This window comes from Oncorhynchus clarkii, chromosome 18, assembly GCF_045791955.1.
Source record: "Oncorhynchus clarkii lewisi isolate Uvic-CL-2024 chromosome 18, UVic_Ocla_1.0, whole genome shotgun sequence".
NCBI lineage: Eukaryota > Metazoa > Chordata > Actinopteri > Salmoniformes > Salmonidae > Oncorhynchus > Oncorhynchus clarkii.
This window is the reverse complement of record NC_092164.1, coordinates 64,109,148-64,127,948: the sequence shown is the minus strand read 5'-3', so window position 1 is coordinate 64,127,948 and position 18,801 is coordinate 64,109,148. Positions and strand designations below refer to the sequence as shown.

The 18,801-nt window shown below is 41.3% G+C and overlaps 2 protein-coding genes across 5 annotated transcripts in view; both read right to left on the bottom strand.

Moving 5' to 3' along the window:
* LOC139373840 (eyes absent homolog 3-like) overlaps window positions 1-3,745 on the bottom strand; it is a 29,765-nt gene extending 26,020 nt beyond the window's left edge. For 2 of the 4 annotated variants that reach the window (XM_071114914.1, XM_071114915.1), the window contains exon 1: window positions 3,670-3,745. The gene's annotated coding sequence lies outside the window, so the exon portion shown is untranslated. The remainder of the gene's footprint in view (window positions 1-3,669) is intronic. The other 2 variants (XM_071114913.1, XM_071114916.1) reach the window with 1 other exon arrangement.
* Window positions 3,746-5,709: 1,964 nt separating this feature from the next.
* Window positions 5,710-18,086, bottom strand: LOC139373839 (serine/threonine-protein kinase Sgk1-like). The gene is made up of 9 exons (XM_071114912.1): window positions 17,806-18,086; window positions 15,957-16,032; window positions 11,959-12,031; window positions 11,520-11,705; window positions 11,115-11,359; window positions 8,462-8,681; window positions 7,968-8,123; window positions 7,535-7,624; window positions 5,710-7,306 (listed from the first exon to the last, which is right to left on the bottom strand). The coding sequence occupies exons 1-9, from the start codon at window positions 17,873-17,875 to the stop codon at window positions 7,145-7,147; spliced, it is 1,278 nt and encodes a 425-aa protein (XP_070971013.1). The 5' UTR covers window positions 17,876-18,086; the 3' UTR covers window positions 5,710-7,144.
* Window positions 18,087-18,801: the final 715 nt, after the last annotated feature.

Genomic DNA, 18,801 nt, shown 5'->3' with positions numbered 1-18,801 from the left:
GAGTGTGTATGAGCAAGGAGGCCTACAAACCTGACCCAGTTACACCAGCTCTGTCAGGAGAAATGGGACAAAATTCACTCAACGTATTGTGGGAAGCTTGTGGAAGGCAACCCGAAACATTTGACCCAAGTTAAAAAATGTAAAGGCTAAGCTACCAAATACTAATTGAGTATGTAAACTTCTGACCCACTGGGAATGTGATGAAAGGAATAAAAGCTGAAATAAATAATTATCTCTACTATTATTCTGACATTTCACATTCTTACCTTAAAGTGGTGATCCTAACTGACCTAAGACAGGGACTCTTAACCAGGATTAAATGTCAGGAATTGTTAAAAACTTTGTTCAACTGTATTTGGCTGAGGTGTATGTACATTTCAAATGTATTTGGTTAAGTGACTGATATATATATATATATATATAAGGAAACACCCTATTAGATACTATGCCTTCTGCAAACGTTTTAAAAACATTGTAAATGACAACAAAAGTGTTGTGATGTAACATCCATAATGCCTCCTATGTCTCCAACATGACAATATTTAGAAGCCCCCACCAAAAAAGGGGGTACTATATACAGATTAAAAGATGAATTCTCTGAAAAAGGTCCATTCTCTGAGACATTCAAAGTTGTGATTTGTGCCTGCACATTCCCGTCATCTGCAGTGCAGTGCAACACTGATAGATTATATATATATTTTTTTTTACATAGGAATTTAAAATAAGATGGTTTAAAGGTTTGCAAATGGACCTGACCTGGGTATTTTCTATTGAATTTAGGCCTATTGTGAATCTGGCCTCTAGCCTAATACGCCGTTAAGATCTGGCTCGTGAGACTATTGTGAATCCAATACCATCTCTGTCTTGAAAACCATACGTAAGCTCCACCTAATCCGGCACCTGCTGTTATGTAGGTAACCTGGAACTTGCTGTGCTCAGTGATTCCCTGATATTACGCTATGATGTAGCCAGTTCTCAGAACCTTCACTAGAGAAATTCCTAACGTCAAAAAAAAAAAACATAAAAATTGCCTGTCACTTTGTGGACAACAGGGGGAGAAGATACTATTTCATACCATTTAATTGTTTTACTATTTTCTACATTGTAAAATAATATTGAAGACAACAAAACTATGAAATAACACATGTGGAATCATGCAGTAACCAAAGAAGTGTTAAACAAATCAAAAATATGTTTTATATATTTTAGATTCTTCAAATAGCCACCCTTTGCCTTGATAACAGCTTTGCACACTCTTGGCATTCTCTCAACCAGCTTCACCTGGAATATTTTTTCCAACAGTTGAAGGAGTTCCCACACATGCTGAGCACTTGTTCACTCTGCGGTCGGACTCATCCCAAACCATCTCAATTTGGTTGAAATCAGGGGATTGTGGAGACCAGGTCATCTGATGGGGCACTCCATCACTCTCCTTCTTGGTAAAATAGCCCTTACACAGGCTGGAGGTGTGTTGGGTCATTGTCCTGTTGAAAAACAAATGATAGTCCCACTAAGCGCAAACCAGATGGGACGGCGTATCGCTGCAGAATGCTGTGGTAGCCATGCTGGTTAAGTGTGCCTTGAATTCTAAACAAATCACAGACAATGTCACCAGCAAAGCACCCCCACACCATAACACCTCCTCCTCCATGCTTTACGGTGGCAAATACACATACAGCGATAATCCGTTCACCCACACAGCGTCGCAGACACGGCGGTTGGAAACAAAAATCTCCAATTTGGACTCCAGACCAAAGGACAAATTTTCTTTGCTCGTTTCTTGGCGTAAGCAAGTCTCTTCTTCTTATCGGTGTCCTTTAGTAGTGGTTTCTTTGCAGGAATTAGACCATGAAGGCCTGATTAAAGCAGATTAAAGCAGTCTCCTCTGAACAGATGTGTCTGTTACTTGAACTCTGAAGCATTTATTTGGGCTGCAATTTCTGAGGCTGGTAACTCTAATGCACTTATCCTCTGCAGCAGAGGAAACTCTGGGTCTTCCATTCCTGTGGCGGTCCTCATGAGAGCCAGTTTCATCATTATGCGTGATGGTTTTTGCAACTGTACTAGAAGAAACTTTTAACGTTCTTAATTGTCCGTATTGACTGACCTTCATGTCTTAATAAAGTAATGATGGACTGTCGTTTCTCTTTGATTATTTGAGCTGTTCTTGCCCTAATATGGACTTGGTCTTTTACCAAATAGGGCTATCTTCTGTATACCATCCCTACCTTGTCACAACACAACTGATTGGCTCAAACGCATTAAGAAGGAAAGAAATTCCACAAATCAACTTAACAAGGCACACCTGTTCATTGAAATGCATTCCAGGTGACTACCTCATGAAGCTGGTTGAGAGAATGCCAAGCGCGTGCAAAGCTGTCATCAAGGCAGAGAGGGTGGCTACTTTGAAGAATCTCAGATAAAATATTTTTATTTAACCCTTTTGGGGTTACTACATGATTCCATATGTGTTATTTCATAGTTTTGATGTCTTCACTATTCTACAATGTAGAAAATAGTAAAAATAAAGAAACCCTGGAATGAGTAGGTGTGTCCAAACTTTTGACTGGTACACACATACATACACACACACACATATATATATATATATATATATATATATATAAGGATAAGCGAATGAGTGATAATGTATGTTTCATTAAGGTTGGCTTCTTAGCATTCATAGCAATGGTTATCAACTGTACCGCAGAGATGGAACATAAGTCACAGAAATAGATGTGGGGGTACGAGGTTTAACTTCAGAATAGTTACAGGGTGTGTTAAGTGGTAGTGTCCGGTCCTCTCAGGTAGGGTTGCCCATTTGTGGGTACTAACCCTAAACACATTGGCCTATCCTTCTATTCACCTTCACTCTTGATCCACCCTATGCCTCAGCATCCTGTACATATTCTGCACTACTCTTACCCTGGCCACCTCAACCTGCCTCTCTCGCACCGGACACCTCCGGCTCCCAACTAAATGGCAACCCTACAGTTGACTACTTTTTCCACCGTAACTACACATTGCTTTGTCCCATGTCCTCCTGCATACTTGGAATCTCTCTTCCTACACACTGCTGCGACATGCCCATAAAAGTGACACAGAACACAGCAAATCCAAGTTCCATTCTATAATAATTAGCCGGGGTGCTTTGACATAGATCATTTAGCACGCATGGCCAAAACAGAAGTGTGTGTGTGCTAAGTTACCTAACGTTACACACATTAGCAACAACACTGAATGTAAAATCATCCGGTTCCACATAGCTAAAACAGTTATTTTCATGAAATAAAAGGTGCTAGCGATGTCACGCTAGCTTCCCGAAAGGGAGGTCCAGTTAGCAAATAAGAGACAAATTACTATTTAGCTACGTTAGGTGGCTTCTCGTTTAGCTAAATGAAAACAAAGAGGCATTGAAACGTTATAAATATAATTGGAGATATTTAAATCTGCATTTAAATTGCAATAACCCAGGTAAGTTTCCGGGGCTATTGCTAGGAGTTGGTTAGAAAGTGTTAGCTAGTTCGCGTATTGTTTTTAGCTACGTTAGCTGGCTAGCTAGCCAACTGAGTGTTGGAACTTCACTTCCAAAGTTTCAAAAAAATTCACCAACATAGATGTAGACTATATAGCTAGGTATATGATTAGAGTTAGTCAAATGTACCTTACCATTGGGGTAATGTGTTTTTTTGTTGTTGTTGTTGAATGGCTTCGTATTGATTCCACACCGCTTTGTCTGTTGTTAGGGACCACTATTTGGCAGGAAGTGTTTACTGTTTATGGCACGCCGTACGCACGCGTGTGGTTCACCCTGAGGATTCAATCTAGACCGGGGCCCGGGTTCCATAAATGAACTTGCCTGGCCTTATTAAGATGCTTTTGGGAGAACCGGGCTCAGAGCTATACATTTTTAAGTTTTGTCAATTTTTATAAATTTCTCTGGTCTAGACTACATTCTAAAATGTAACAGAAATTTGGGGGTCATGTAAAGGAAAGTTTGGGAACCCCTTTGAAGTAGAGGCTCTGTTGTGATCTCTATTTGATGCTGATGTCCTGAATTTACCACTGAACTTGTTTCTACATTAAAACATGTTTATGAAATTATATGGAATATAATAATTGAATGTAGCCTATTTTTCCAAAAGAGCAGCACCAATAATCAAAATGTACCGGAACATTTAAAAAAACATTTTTCCTAAGAATGGTACTTAGTCAGGTCAAATGGACTACTATTTTAGCCTACTACTTACCAAGGCTCATCATTTCACACATTTTCTAAATATATATCTTCTTGTAACTCCTTGATTCAATATCAAACTGGCCTCCAGAAAAACACTTGGTTAATACATTCCATTTGAATTGTCAATACATTTTATTTACCATTTTGAAAAGAGATTACAATTCATTATTTAATTGATCAATTCTAGGAATTTGTCCTCTGGTCTTTAAACATACGGTACACTATGTGTCATGACATATACATAGAGAAAGCCTGTGATTTTTATTACACTATTCATGGCCATCAGTAAATGAATGGCTGTAGCACTATCTACGAAGAGTAATTTCAGTCTAAGCTCTCAACATTGCAGCAGCACAACTTTTCAGGTTGTTGTCTTTGACCAGGGTCCCCCCCCCCCCCCACCCAACCAGGTTTTTGCCCTAGCACTACACAGCGGATTCTAATCATCAAAGCTTGATGAGTTGGTTATTTTAAATCAGCTGTGTAGTTCTAGAGCAAAAACCAAAACGTGCACCTGTGGGGGGGGGGGAATCAGGACTGAGTTTGGAAAACACTGATCTAGACCAGGACTTCCTATCCTAACACGACTGAGACAGACAGGCACACTTTACAAAATGACAGACATTCAACAGTTCCTTTCTATCAGTCTAGCTGGAGTTCTGTACACGATGCAAATGGTTATACATAACAATCTAATGGATTCTCTAGTGTTTTGCCAGCAAAACAGCAATCACTTTCACTCACAAGAATAACAATGATTGATATGTGCTCTTACAGCAGAAGACCTAATATTGATTACCCCATCTTCTGTATTTATGACACAAATATATTACGTCTACAAACAGCTTGTCAACACAGTCTTAGGAGCGTAAATGTGTAAAAGTGCAGGCATGAGAAGAACAAAGGTTAGAAAATAATACATTTTTCCCCACTTAGGGAGTACATTTATTTTTAGATGTATAAATAGTTTTACATATTTAGAGCTTGGTAATATATTTATATTTGCTTTCTGTTAAGGAGTCAAGTGGGGGGGGGGGGGGAAGTGTTTTTAAAAGACTACTTTGTGATTACTCTGACTGTAAGATGAACAGTACCTGGAAATGGAAAACCAATGGACTTTTTGGTCAGATACAGATAATATAACATGAAATAATATTGCAGATTTCTTGTAAAATACAATATTTTGTGTCTGCTTTCTATACATTGTAATTTTTTGGCTTCCAACATTGTCTGCATGTGGAGAAAAAGTGGTGACCAGCAGAATTAAGTTCAGACGGTACAATGATACCTTATTTGATCCAAAACAAACTGGTGTTTTCCTACTTGTTTAGTTAATATATTTTGATGGTGAACAGATGTTACTGTTGTGATTTTGAGGGTGAACAGATGTTACTATTGTGATTTTGAGGGTGAACAGATGTTACTATTGTGATTTTGAGGGTGAACAGATGTTACTATTGTGATTTTGAGGGTGAACAGATGTTACTATTGTGATTTTGAGGGTGAACAGATCAATAGTATGATTTTGAGGGTGAAAAGGAACAGATCAATAAGTATGATTTTGAGGTGAAAAGGAACAGATCAATAAGTATGATTTTGAGGGTGAAAAGGAACAGATCAATAAGTATGATTTTGAGGGTGAAAAGGAACAGATCAATAAGTATGATTTTGAGGGTGAACAGATCAATAGTATGATTTTGAGGGTGAAAAGGAACAGATCAATAAGTATGATTTTGAGGGTGAACAGATCAATAAGTGTGATTTTGAGGGTGAACAGATCAATAAGTATAATTGAGGGTGAACAGATCAATAAGTATGATTTTGAGGGTGAACAGGAACAGATCAATAGTATAATTTTGAGGGTGAACAGATCAATAAGTGTGATTTTGAGGGTGAACAGGAACAGATCAATAGTATAATTTTGAGGGTGAACAGATCAATAAGTATGATTTTGAGGGTGAACAGATCAATAAGTGTGATTTTGAGGGTGAACAGATCAATAGTATGATTTTGAGGGTGAACAAGAACAGATCAATAGTATAATTTTGAGGGTGAACAGATCAATAAGTATGATTTTGAGGGTGAACAGGAACAGATCAATAGTATAATTTTGAGGGTGAACAGATCAATAAGTGTGATTTTGAGGGTGAACAGATCAATAGTATAATTTTGAGGGTGAACAGATCAATAAGTATGATTTTGAGGGTGAACAGATCAATAGTATGATTTTGAGGGTGAACAGATCAATAGTATGATTTTGAGGGTGAACAGATCAATAAGTATGATTGAGGGTGAACAGATCAATAGTATGATTTTGAGGGTGAACAGATATGCAGCTGAACATGAGACAGAGTGGATGCTTAAACAATGCAATCACCCTTAATGCCTCAAGTGCAATCCAGCATTCACACAACAAACGACAACAAATGCCTTGTGACATGTAAGTCTTCAGTATATATACAGAATGATCAGGAAGGCAGGGCCCTCTCCAGTCTGTGTTTGATGCAGCCTAGCCGTGTCGGAAGCGGTACTGCCACTTCACTTGTCTTTCCGACAGTGGTCGTGGTCCACAGCGATTAGAGAGAAACGTCCTTTCTCCCTGTAGTACGAAACAACGTCCCACCTTGGCACACTTTGCATCAGGTAAGTAGGGTCATTGGTATTGAAGATTGGAGTCCCATGTGATGCACACCTCTCATGCAACAATCCCAGAAGATTGAGTTGTAGACCCCCCCCCCCCCCTCCCCCCCTTTCCTCTCAGGCATGTTCAGGAGTCTTATTAACAGACCATGAACACCTCCCACACCACTCATACAGTACATGGTGCCTGTCTCTTGCCTGTATCTCTATTTGTTCCCATCCCCCTCTCATCATCAATAGAGGTGATGAAGATAGAGGAGTCCCTCACATGAAGCCGTCAGCGGGTCCATAGGAGAAGCCTGGGAAGGCTCCAGCTGCCTCCTTGATGCTGCTGGTCACCAGCAGGCCGTCCGTGTTGCACAGCGACGAGGTCACAGGGAGGTGGGTGAACTCTGGGTCAAAGTGCCTGAGGTCCGTGGGCCCGCTCTGCGAAAGCCAACCAACCAGAGGAGTGTATTAGAGACGGGCTCCGAAACACAAATCATCAAATTCACATTTCACACATTATAAAAGGTAAGTGTCAATGTCTCCTTTCTCCTGAAGTGTGCACTTGTTCACTACTTTCCACAAACTAAAAGCATTGGATTGGTGGAGGCGTGGACTAAAGGGAGTTTCCCCATCTACAGTATACAGTCTTCTGATACATGTACGTACCACAGAGGGAATGTAGGGTGGTGTGATCTTCCTGGCCATCAGGTCATCCCAGTTGATGGGTGAGAAGAAGGTGTGGCACTTCAGCTCCATCTGCAGGTGAATAGGAACACTACGTCAACCCACTGGTACAGTACAGTAGCACTAGTACAGAACAACCTTACTGACACTTTGTTAGTGTTGTTTTATGCATTGTATAGTACATTGATTCTATATTAGGCTGCTGAGGGGAAGCAGGCTCCTAATAATGTCTGGAACGGAGCAAATGGAATGTCATCAAACACCTGGAAACCATGGAAACCATGTGTTTGATGTATTTGATACCATTCCACCTATTTCGCTCCAGCCATTACAGCCATTACCACGAGCCGGTCCTCCCCAATTAAGATGGCACCAACCTCCTGTGATATATATATATATATATATATATACTTACAAAATCATCTTTCACTCCCAGCCTCTTGGTGCGGTCCTTTTGCAGGAGCCCCTCCAACAGTTCCCTGCCTGAGTTGGACACGTTGGGCTTCAGTATCAGAGGCTTGTTCAGGATATTGTTGTACATCTCCGCTGTGTTACGACTGTAGAAGGGTGGCTATGGAGGGAGACCAAGAGCAAACATATGTACATGCTACTTAGCCAAACTCCTAACACACCAGGCACCATGATTGTCAGTGTACTTGTGATTTATAAATTACATTCTCTATATTGAACTGACATAGTGAAAAATGATCTATCCCAAATGGCACCCTATTCCCTTTATAGTGCCCTACTTTTGACCAGGGTCCATATGGCTCTAGTCAAAAGAAGTGCACTACATAGGGAATAGGGTGCCATTTGGGATGTAATCCATATTGAATAACACATTTAGATGCATTGTGAAAACTGAAAGATGATGAAAGAAATCTGTGAAAAAGCATATGGATGACTCACCAGTCCGTAGAGCATCTCGTACAGCACCGATCCCAGGCACCACCAGTCCACTGTGCGGTCGTACGCCTGCTTCTGCAGCACCTCGGGGGCCAGGTACTCTGGCGTTCCACAGAAGGTTGTGGTGGTCCCAGTGGGTGCCAGGCCCTCTTTGCAGAGGCCAAAGTCTGTCAGGACGATGTGTCCCGTTGAGGCTAGCAGGATATTCTCAGGCTTCAGATCTCTGTGAGGGGGAAGAGAAGAGGGTTATGAAACAGGCACCCAGATAAATACAATATTTAAATTTTTCTTGTCACATTAATGTCCTAGTATCCCTTAGCATTCAGTCGTTTTATCACTAGCTAGGTTTCCATCCAATTGTATGGACAGATTTTCATGTGAATATTCTAAAATCTGCATAAAGACAACATGCGCATTCTCCCACCAGCGGTGTTCCCACCAAACAGACTTGATGCAGATAAAAATCAGTGCGCGATGACGTAGCGCACACATCATGTACTTTTTCAATTAAGTTTTCATGTACGGAATATAAATCTAAAGTTCAATGTATCGCTAAATAGCAAATGTGTCTACTGTTGGCACGTATGCTCTAGCCAACAGCTGGCAGAGATACAGTTCGGGTAGACGAGTCTACATGATTATTATGGATAAGAGCATTGCTTCATTTTAGCCAGATCCTACCGGAACAGAATCCGGCACCTCTCCGTTTTGGACTGTTTCGTTCCGGAACCTATTTGACCAGATGCGGTACCTCTCGTTGGATGAAATTTTTTAACTTTTTTGCAATGTAAAAGTTATAAACACAATCAATGTTCATTCGAGTTCTTCGTTAATTCTCCACACGCTTCATAATGCATTTTCTTATATAGCCGCGCAAGGTTCTGGACGAGCTACAACACACCTGATAAATTGAAATACATTTAAGTGCCAAAATTACTGCTGTCTGTTCAGAAAGAAATGAAATAATTCAGAATATCCTACAACACCACAAGAAAGCCAAACATGTTACCACAGAGGATACATAGTTTGTTTAAAAAAAAAAATAGCCTAGCTGTGGAGTGTAGTCGAATAACAAGGCATATCCTACAGTCGGGAACACGCGGCAGATCTGTCAGCTGTAGGATACCAAAATACTTCATCAACATCCAAATATTGTGTTACAAATTAAAAAGAGAGAGGCTTTGGCACGAGCGCATAACGCCATCACCAGCGAGCTGCATGCTCATCATTGGGTGTGTCAGTAAAACTGGAAAGCATTTTTAGGACTATAATTTCCTCATACTGTAGCATAAAATACGTCTGCACACTCTTAGGCTATTGATGGGTTCAATACAAGGTCGTTTTCATTGATCTCAGTTTGTCAGTGTCAAATTATCCACTCAATTTGACCAAGTGTGTTGTATTATGGGGCTTTCAAGACAACAGGGAACTCGAAAAAATACCATGTTGAATCATGACGTCAGTGATCTTCAGGTCGGAGCTCTAGAAAGAGGCCAGTTCCCCACTAGGAATTCCGAGTTGGATGACAGTTCAAAACCAATTTTCCAAGTCAGAGCATTTTTTTCCCCCTTCAGTTTACCCAGTTGTCTGGAACGCTCGGAAGTAGGCTATTTCCCAGCTCCGAGTTCCCAGTTTTGAATGCGGCATTAAAAAAGATCACTCCTAAATCTCCAGTCATATAAAATGGCGTAGAATTTCATTAAATGAGTTTATAAAAAGACCAAAATGTCCCATTGTATGCAACTTTTGTAAGTGCCACTACGCAAATGTGATGATATGAATTAAATGCCTTATTATAAAGGTGATTTGTTTTTCTTTTCATGTGTTCCGGTACTTCAGTTTCCCAGGTCACCCTTCTCTTCCGGCTCTTCCCAATTTGACAAATTAAGCACGGGATAAGACTTAAAATATTTGTCAAACAGCAGTAAAGCATCGATCATCATGTCACCAGAATAATCCCCTCGATATGCATCGGAAAGGAGCATCAAGATCACCGTGCACTTTTCACCACGTGAAGTTCATCTCAATTTATTTCATCTGTAGCCTACCAAACAGCATGGTTTCCCGGACATAGTGGACTAGGACCAACAAACCATATCGATACGATGCATGTTATATCAATATTTGCGCATTAAGGCGTTTACACATCCATTTCTCACATAATTCATTTTACAGATACAAAAAGATCCCACCACGTCGAAATGATCTTTCGGCATTTGTTAAACTGTACCGAAACTTCTTGTTTCCATGCTGTCCTGATGAAAAAAATGTTTTTATTTCTTTCATTTTTTCTACAGAAGGACTTTACTCACATACAAACTGTGGATGGGAAACGTGGTTAGTGATGTAATGGTAACAAAACAAAAAGTGGGTAAACGATGATCGCCGTAACGCTTTCTATACCTTCGATGCATTTTTGCACAAAAGGTTTAGGTGGGTAAACGGTGTTTACGTGCGTTTACCTTCCACTACACCACTGGTCCTACATTCACTAGACCTAGAGCATGGTTTCCCAAACTCGGTCCTGGGAACCCCCTTGGGTGCACATTTTAGGGCAAAAACCAGACTACACACTATGAGTGTTATTTTTCCGGGCATGTGCTATTACATATGGCCACCACCAGGGGGTGGTGTAGGATAGCGTCTTAGTTTGTACCTGTAAACAATATGCAGGGAGTGGAGGTATCCCAGAGCACTGGCGATCTCTGCAGCGTAGAACCTGGCTCTGGGTTCTAGGAACACCCTCTCTCTCTGTAGATGGTAGAACAACTCTCCTCCATTCACATAGTCGAGGACAAAGTAGAGTTTGTCAGTAGTCTGGAAGGAAAAGTGCAGCCCCACCAGGAAAGGATGTTTGATATTCTTCATCAGGACACTTCGCTCCGCCATGATATGCTTTTGCTGAATGAGGGAGGAAGAGGAAGAGAGCATACCATTCACGATGACAGTAGTCCAAAAGAAACCTCAGGGCAGCTGAGTGGTTGTATGTATTTGTGGCTATTTGCAGTTTGCTCGGAGTATTGATTGTGTGTTTTAATAGCAAAGACCAGTTAAGACTCACCTCTTTCTTCTTCAAGATGATTTTCTTCTGTAGAACCTTGACGGCGTAATACTCGTTGCTGTCCCGGTGACGAGCCAGCAGGACTTTCCCAAAGCTCCCTTTGCCAATGATTTTCAGGTAGTCGAAATCACTTGGTTTGATCGCCAACTCCTCCGCTAGAGAGCTTCTGGGGAACGCCAGGCACATCTGAAAAAAAGGTGCGGAGAGGCGAAAGGTAAGAACAACCATCTTGGCTCTGGATTAAATGATCTATTCACACCCATGTGGATCTTACAGTATATGTCCTAAATGCCACCCTATTCCCTATATAGTGCACTACTTTTGACCTGAACCCTATGAGCTGTGGTCAAAAAGCAGTGCACTATGGGGGGGCATATGGTGCCATATGGGTTGACCTCTTTCTGTCTGCCCCAGGGGCCAAGCCAAGTGTTGTGCTCACCGGATTCAGAAGTTCATCATCGTCCAGCTCTTCATTCTGGTTCTCATCGATCTTGAGGAAGTCAACTTCAGAGCTGAGGAAGGAACAGAGAGAATGTTAACTTTAGGACGTTAAAATGGAATCCTCCGCCACTGATGATTCTCCGACGTAATTTTGTCTGATACATTCATTTGCCACTTTGTGATTTTAGGGACGACATGGTATTTTCTAGAGTGTATAAATTATAATATTAATACTTGGCTTGGCATTGAAAGACAGTATTGCAATTGCCATGATTGGTACCCACTTTGGAAGTTGGGACATTGCGATGCCTGTGACTGTTGCTTTTTCAGGTGAACAAGGCTGAGTTTCACAGTGATTACATTTAGCAAATAGATAGAGAAGGTTCCATCTGTCATTTAAGTTAATCTGACCAATGAGGACAAGCAGGCTAAGCCTTTCAATAAGGGTCTCTACTAACTCCTCATAGACAATAAGGGTCTCTACTAACTACTCATAGACAATAAGGGTCTCTACTAACTACTCATAGACAATAAGGGTCTCTACTAACTACTCATAGACAATAAGGGTCTTTACTAACTACTCATAGACAATAAGGGTCTCTTCTAACTCCTCATAGACAATAAGGGTCTCTTCTAACTCCTCATAGACAATAAGGGTCTCTTCTAACTCCTCATAGACAATAAGGGTCTCTACTAACTCCTGATAGACAATAAGGGTCTCTACTAACTCCTCATAGGCAATAAGGGTCTCTACTAACTCCTCATAGACAATAAGGGTCTCTACTAACTACTCATAGACAATAAGGGTCTCTACTAACTCCTGATAGACAATAAGGGTCTCTACTAACTCCTCATAGACAATAAGGGTTTCTACTAACTACTCATAGACAATAGGGGTCTCTTCTAACTCCTCATAGACAATAAGGGTCTCTTCTAACTCCTCATAGACAATAAGGGTCTCTTCTAACTCCTCATAGACAATAAGGGTCTCTACTAACTCCTGATAGACAATAAGGGTCTCTACTAACTCCTCATAGGCAATAAGGGTCTCTACTAACTCCTCATAGACAATAAGGGTCTCTACTAACTCCTGATAGACAATAAGGGTCGCTTCTAACTACTCATATACAATAAGGGTCTCTACTAACTCCTCATAGACAATAGGGGTCTCTTCTAACTCCTCATAGACAATAGGGGTCTCTTCTAACTACTCATAGACAATAAGGGTCTCTTCTAACTACTCATAGACAATAAGGGTCTCTTCTAACTACTCATAGACAATAAGGGTCTCTTCTAACTACTCATAGACAATAAGGGTCTCTTCTAACTACTCATAGACAATAAGGGTATCTTCTAACTACTCATAGACAATAGGGGTCTCTTCTAACTCCTCATAGACAATAGGGGTCTCTTCTAACTACTCATAGACAATAAGGGTCTCTTCTAACTACTCATAGACAATAAGGGTCTCTTCTAACTACTCATAGACAATAAGGGTCTCTTCTAACTACTCATAGACAATAAGGGTCTCTTCTAACTACTCATAGACAATAAGGGTATCTTCTAACTACTCATAGACAATAGGGGTCTCTTCTAACTCCTCATAGACAATAAGGGTCTCTTCTAACTCCTCATAGACAATAAGGGTCTCTTCTAACTCCTCATAGACAATAAGGGTCTCTACTAACTCCTGATAGACAATAAGGGTCTCTTCTAACTACTCATAGACAATAAGGGTATCTTCTAACTACTCATAGACAATAGGGGTCTCTTCTAACTCCTCATAGACAATAAGGGTCTCTTCTAACTCCTCATAGACAATAAGGGTCTCTTCTAACTCCTCATAGACAATAAGGGTCTCTACTAACTCCTGATAGACAATAAGGGTCTCTACTAACTCCTCATAGGCAATAAGGGTCTCTACTAACTCCTCATAGACAATAAGGGTCTCTACTAACTCCTGATAGACAATAAGGGTCGCTTCTAACTACTCATATACAATAAGGGTCTCTACTAACTCCTCATAGACAATAGGGGTCTCTTCTAACTCCTCATAGACAATAGGGGTATCTTCTAACTACTCATAGACAATAAGGGTCTCTTCTAACTACTCATAGACAATAAGGGTCTCTTCTAACTACTCATAGACAATAAGGGTCTCTTCTAACTACTCATAGACAATAAGGGTCTCTTCTAACTACTCATAGACAATAAGGGTCTCTTCTAACTACTCATAGACAATAAGGGTATCTTCTAACTACTCATAGACAATAGGGGTCTCTACTAACTCCTCATAGACAATAAGGGTCTCTTCTAACTACTCATAGACAATAGGGGTGTCTTTTCTAACTGGGAGATAAGGAAGTTGTTGTTGACCCACTAAATACAGCAAGCCAATTTGAGTAATTTAGCAGATGCTCTTATCCAGAGCGATTACAGAAGCAATTAGGGTTAAGTGCCTTGCTCAAAGGTACATCAGCAGATTGTTTACCAAGTCGGCTCTGGGATTCGAACCAGTGACCGTTTGGTTACTGGCCCAATGCTCTTTACAGCTAGGCTACCTGCAGCACCATCCGAATAGTAGTTTTAAGCAGGCCTATCAACTTCCATTGCAACATGACAATAATATGACGAAAAAACATCAGTGAAAGTATAAATATCTATCAAATATTCCTGGATATCTTTTTGACAAGTTTGCAAACATTAAGCCCCTCTGTGTGTCAGTTCATCTGCTTCCCATGGATCAGACTTGTCTATAGCATGAACAGCCCCGATTCAGACTGCTGTAAGCATTTAGCATCTGCCGAGGGTAACCCATTCAAATAGATGGTAACAGACTAACATTTCATGTTATATTATCTATTCACAAAGCTGTCTGCTACCTGAGGGGATTTCACAGACACTCTGACACAGTCCTAATGCTTTGTCTAAATGCAAATATGCCATGCACGCGAATGTAACTTTCATATAGGCGAGAACACATTTTTCTAATACAAAAAAATATAGACTTACTGCACGCAGTTTAAGGAAAATTGCACCCGGCTGTATTTTGAGAAACACAGGAAATGTGGACTAGAATGGTCCAATGGAATTCCGAGCGCAAGGTGAGAGAATGTGTTGTAGCCGAGGAAACGGGTGTAAACAGCCGGGTGCCACTTTGCTGAACTGCACACAGTAAGTGGACCTTTTCTATTTGAAAGATTATTTTTTGCTTTATATAAAAGTTCATTTACAAATGTTTCCAAAACCGTATCGCAAGTGAGGCTTATTTGTGTTTCTACAGAGCGGCGGGATTAAACAGAACATCGGGATTGTAGTTCATGAGGGAGCCAGCTGTTATCAGTACCATCGGCTGAGAATCCTAGGAGGGGTCGGCTGTAAAGCTGGGTATACCCCACTTGGGTTCTTGAGAGCTACTGAAGAGGGTAGACAAGGTGCTTGGGAATTTTCCACTGAGCCAGACCCCCACCTGGCCGCTTGCCAGGCTGTTGAGAACAAACCATATTATGTGGCGAGTGCTTAATTGTATTAGCCAGCATCCCCGTCTAGGGGACACTGGGGATTTGCAGAAAAGGTGCTTAGGCAGCGGAGAGGCCATGGCAGGAACACACTTGACATGAAATAACTATTCTTACGCTGGCTTTGCCTGCTTGTCCCCAGATTACTGCTTTGATTTAGAATGCACGGACAGAACACTCAATGATAGTTATGTCACGTGAGGCTTATTGGATTGGAAATGTACAGTACAGTGACTAACCTGTGGGTAAACCAATACAATTATAAATAAAAACATTGGCCTAATGTAATGGTGTGGGAAGTGGATGAACTGACACACACAGAGGCCTAATGTAATGCAGATATGGACTATTTGATAAATATTTCTACTTTCCCAAAAAGTTATTAGTTATATTATTGTCATGTTGCGATGGAAGTTGGCCTATATAATATCCAAACATCTCCTTTTTTGGACACACAGATGTTTCACATAATACTTACTGATGACAGATATGTGGGTTTGACACCAGCTTCGAGATTAAGTCATTCAGACCCATTTTCCTCTCCTTGATAAAAGCTGCAATACAAAAAGAGGCATTTACGTCAGCTGGGTGCCTGGAGAATACATCGTCACTGATCAGATTGAACATTGCATTTCAATATACACTACATGACCAAAGGTATGTGGACACCTGCTTGTCGAACGTCTCATACCGAAATCATGAGCATTAATATGGAGTTGGTCCATCCTTTGCTGCTATAACAGCCTCCACTCTTCTGAGAATGCTTTCTACTAGACGTTGGAACATTGCTGCGGGGACTTGCTTCCATTCAGCCGCAAGAGCGTTAGTGAGGTCGGGCACTGATGTTGGGTGATTATGCTTGGCTCGCAGTCGGTGTTCCAATTCATCCCAAAGGTGGGGTTGAGGTCAGGGCTTTGTGCAGGCCAGTCAAGTTCCTCCACACCGATCTCAACAAACCATTACTGTATGGACCTCACTTTGTACACAGGGGCAATGTCATACTGAAACAGGAAAGGGCCTTCCCCAAACTGTTGCCACAAAGTTGGAAGTACAGAATCGTCTATAATGTCATTGCATGATGTAGCGTTAAGATTTCCCTTCACTGGAACTAAGGGGTCTGAACCATGAAAAACAGCCCCAGACCATTATCCCTCCTCCACCTAACTTTACAGTCGGAACTATGCATTGGGGCAGGTAGCGTTCTCCTGGTATCCGCCAAACCCAGATTAGTTTGTCGGACTGCCAGATGGTGAAGCGTGATTCATCACTCCAGAGAATGTGTTTCCACTGCTCCAGTCCAATGGTGGCAAACTTTACACCATTCCAGCTGACGCTTGGTATTGCACATGGTGATCTTACGCATGTGTGTGGCTGTGTGGCTGCTCGGCCATGGAAACCCATTTCATGAAGTTCCCGACGAACAGTTATTGTGCTGACGTTGCTTCCAGAGAAAGTTTGGAACTCGGTAGTGAGTGTCGCAACCGAGGACAGACAGTTTTTACACGCTACGCGCTTCAGCAATCTGCGGTCCCGTTCTGTGAGCTTGTGTGGCCTACCACTTCGCGGCTGAGCCGTTGTTGCTCCCAAATGTTTCCACTTCACAATAACAGCACTTACAGTTGACCGGGCAGCTCTAGCAATGCAGAAATTTGATGAACTGACTTGTTGGAATGGTATAGCCAAATCCACTCATTTGAAAGGGTGTCCACATACTTTTGTATATCTAGTGTACCTATAGGCTATACCATTGCAAAACTGGGACAATGATACCTGGGAAACCATAGCCCACATTTCGTTACACAGGTCAACATAAATATCTAGCCATGCTAAAACTGCAAAATTATCATGTATTTTTTCGGAGCTGCAAAATGATGCTGGAAAAGATTCCGTTATAACGCATTAGCTGCATAATCTTATCGTTACGCAACACAATGTTACTGTGTATAGCCTTACCCCTTTAGGCGACCCTCCGGGTCGCATAGTGAAATATATCGCTCAAATCCTATATCACATGGGCCTAAATAGTGCGACAAGTGAACCATATATAAGGGCAGCTCATTATCAATTGAGATATGTGCGCAATCCAATGTTTAATTTAGTGCATGCACTCCCATTGCCAGTTAAGCAAGTTTTAGATCGAAGGCATTGTCTCGTGTATGCGGTAGACTACAATAACAACCCACGAAAGAATATACACCAATAGACTATTCATCAAAAACTCACGATCCAAAGCATACCGATGCATAATTCCATTCAACAGCACAATGCAAGCCCAGAACCTAAATCAAAACATTGATCAGAATAACAGTAAAAAAAAAAATGCCTACCAGTGAGAACTGACACGATTCCCCTCATCTTGCAATAAGACAAGTCGCATGGAGCCTCGGTAACAGCCATAGTGAACAAGAAGATATATCCACTTGGGAAAAGCAGCTGAAATAGAGACCTCCGTTATGGAGAAGACACGCTGGTTGCCCTAGAACCAATTGCTCCACTTCATGCGTACAGAGAGAGTCGTGCCCGCGGAAACGATCCGTCTTAAACACCCACCCAGTGCGCTGAGCAGCCAGTTATTATGTACGGAACACGTGGTTTGAGGAGGAGAGGCACTCTGACATCACTTGGTTACCAAGCAACTGTCAGCTTCAGTGATGTAACTGGATCCCGCAGCTCCGTATCGTGCCTGCAGGAGGCGAGGGATGACGAGAGGTGTGTTGCGCTCCATGGGTGGTGAGCAATGACTGTACCGTGGAGCGCCAGATTGAACACTCCACTGCTAAACCCTATCTTTTATTTAATCAATGGAAAAATACTGCTGGCCATAATCTCCCCAGAACCTATAGGATTACTGGCATTCCGGATCGGTTTATAATGACAATGGATAAAATCACAAGTAGCCTGCATTGACACACGAGTGCTGAGCAATTAACCGAAATTTCGGTTTAGTTTTCGTTTTTTTTTTTTTTAACTCATTGACCGACGTCGGTTCAATAATTTGAATAATTGAATTCCATTTCGGTCGTTTTTTTTCGGTCAGCTGGATGTGCGGTTTCTGTAGATATTCATCAGATGAAGCCTGAACTGGGCGATGTAGGGGTGAAAGGTAGCCTAGTGGTTAGAGCGTTGGACGGTTGCTGGCCCATTATAGATCTCCGAAATGACAAGGTAAAAATCTGTCGTTCTGCCCCTGAATAAGGCAGTTTACCCACTGTTCCTAGGCCGTCATTGTAAATAAGAATTTGTTCTTAACTGACTTGCCTAGTTAAATAAAGGTTACATAAATTGAAAAACTGTTGTAGGTTCCAACAGGCCAATATTCTACA

Coding starts and splice junctions, on each gene's coding strand:
- LOC139373839 (XM_071114912.1), bottom strand. CDS start 17,875: ATGGCTGTTACCGAGGCTCCATGCGACTTGTCTTATTGCAAGATGAGG. Junction 11,706..11,958: donor ATGATGAACTTCTGAATCCG/GTGAGCACAACA, acceptor CCTTTTTTTCAG/ATGTGCCTGGCGTTCCCCAG. Junction 8,682..11,114: donor TCCCTGCATATTGTTTACAG/GTACAAACTAAG, acceptor TCCCCCTCACAG/AGATCTGAAGCCTGAGAATA.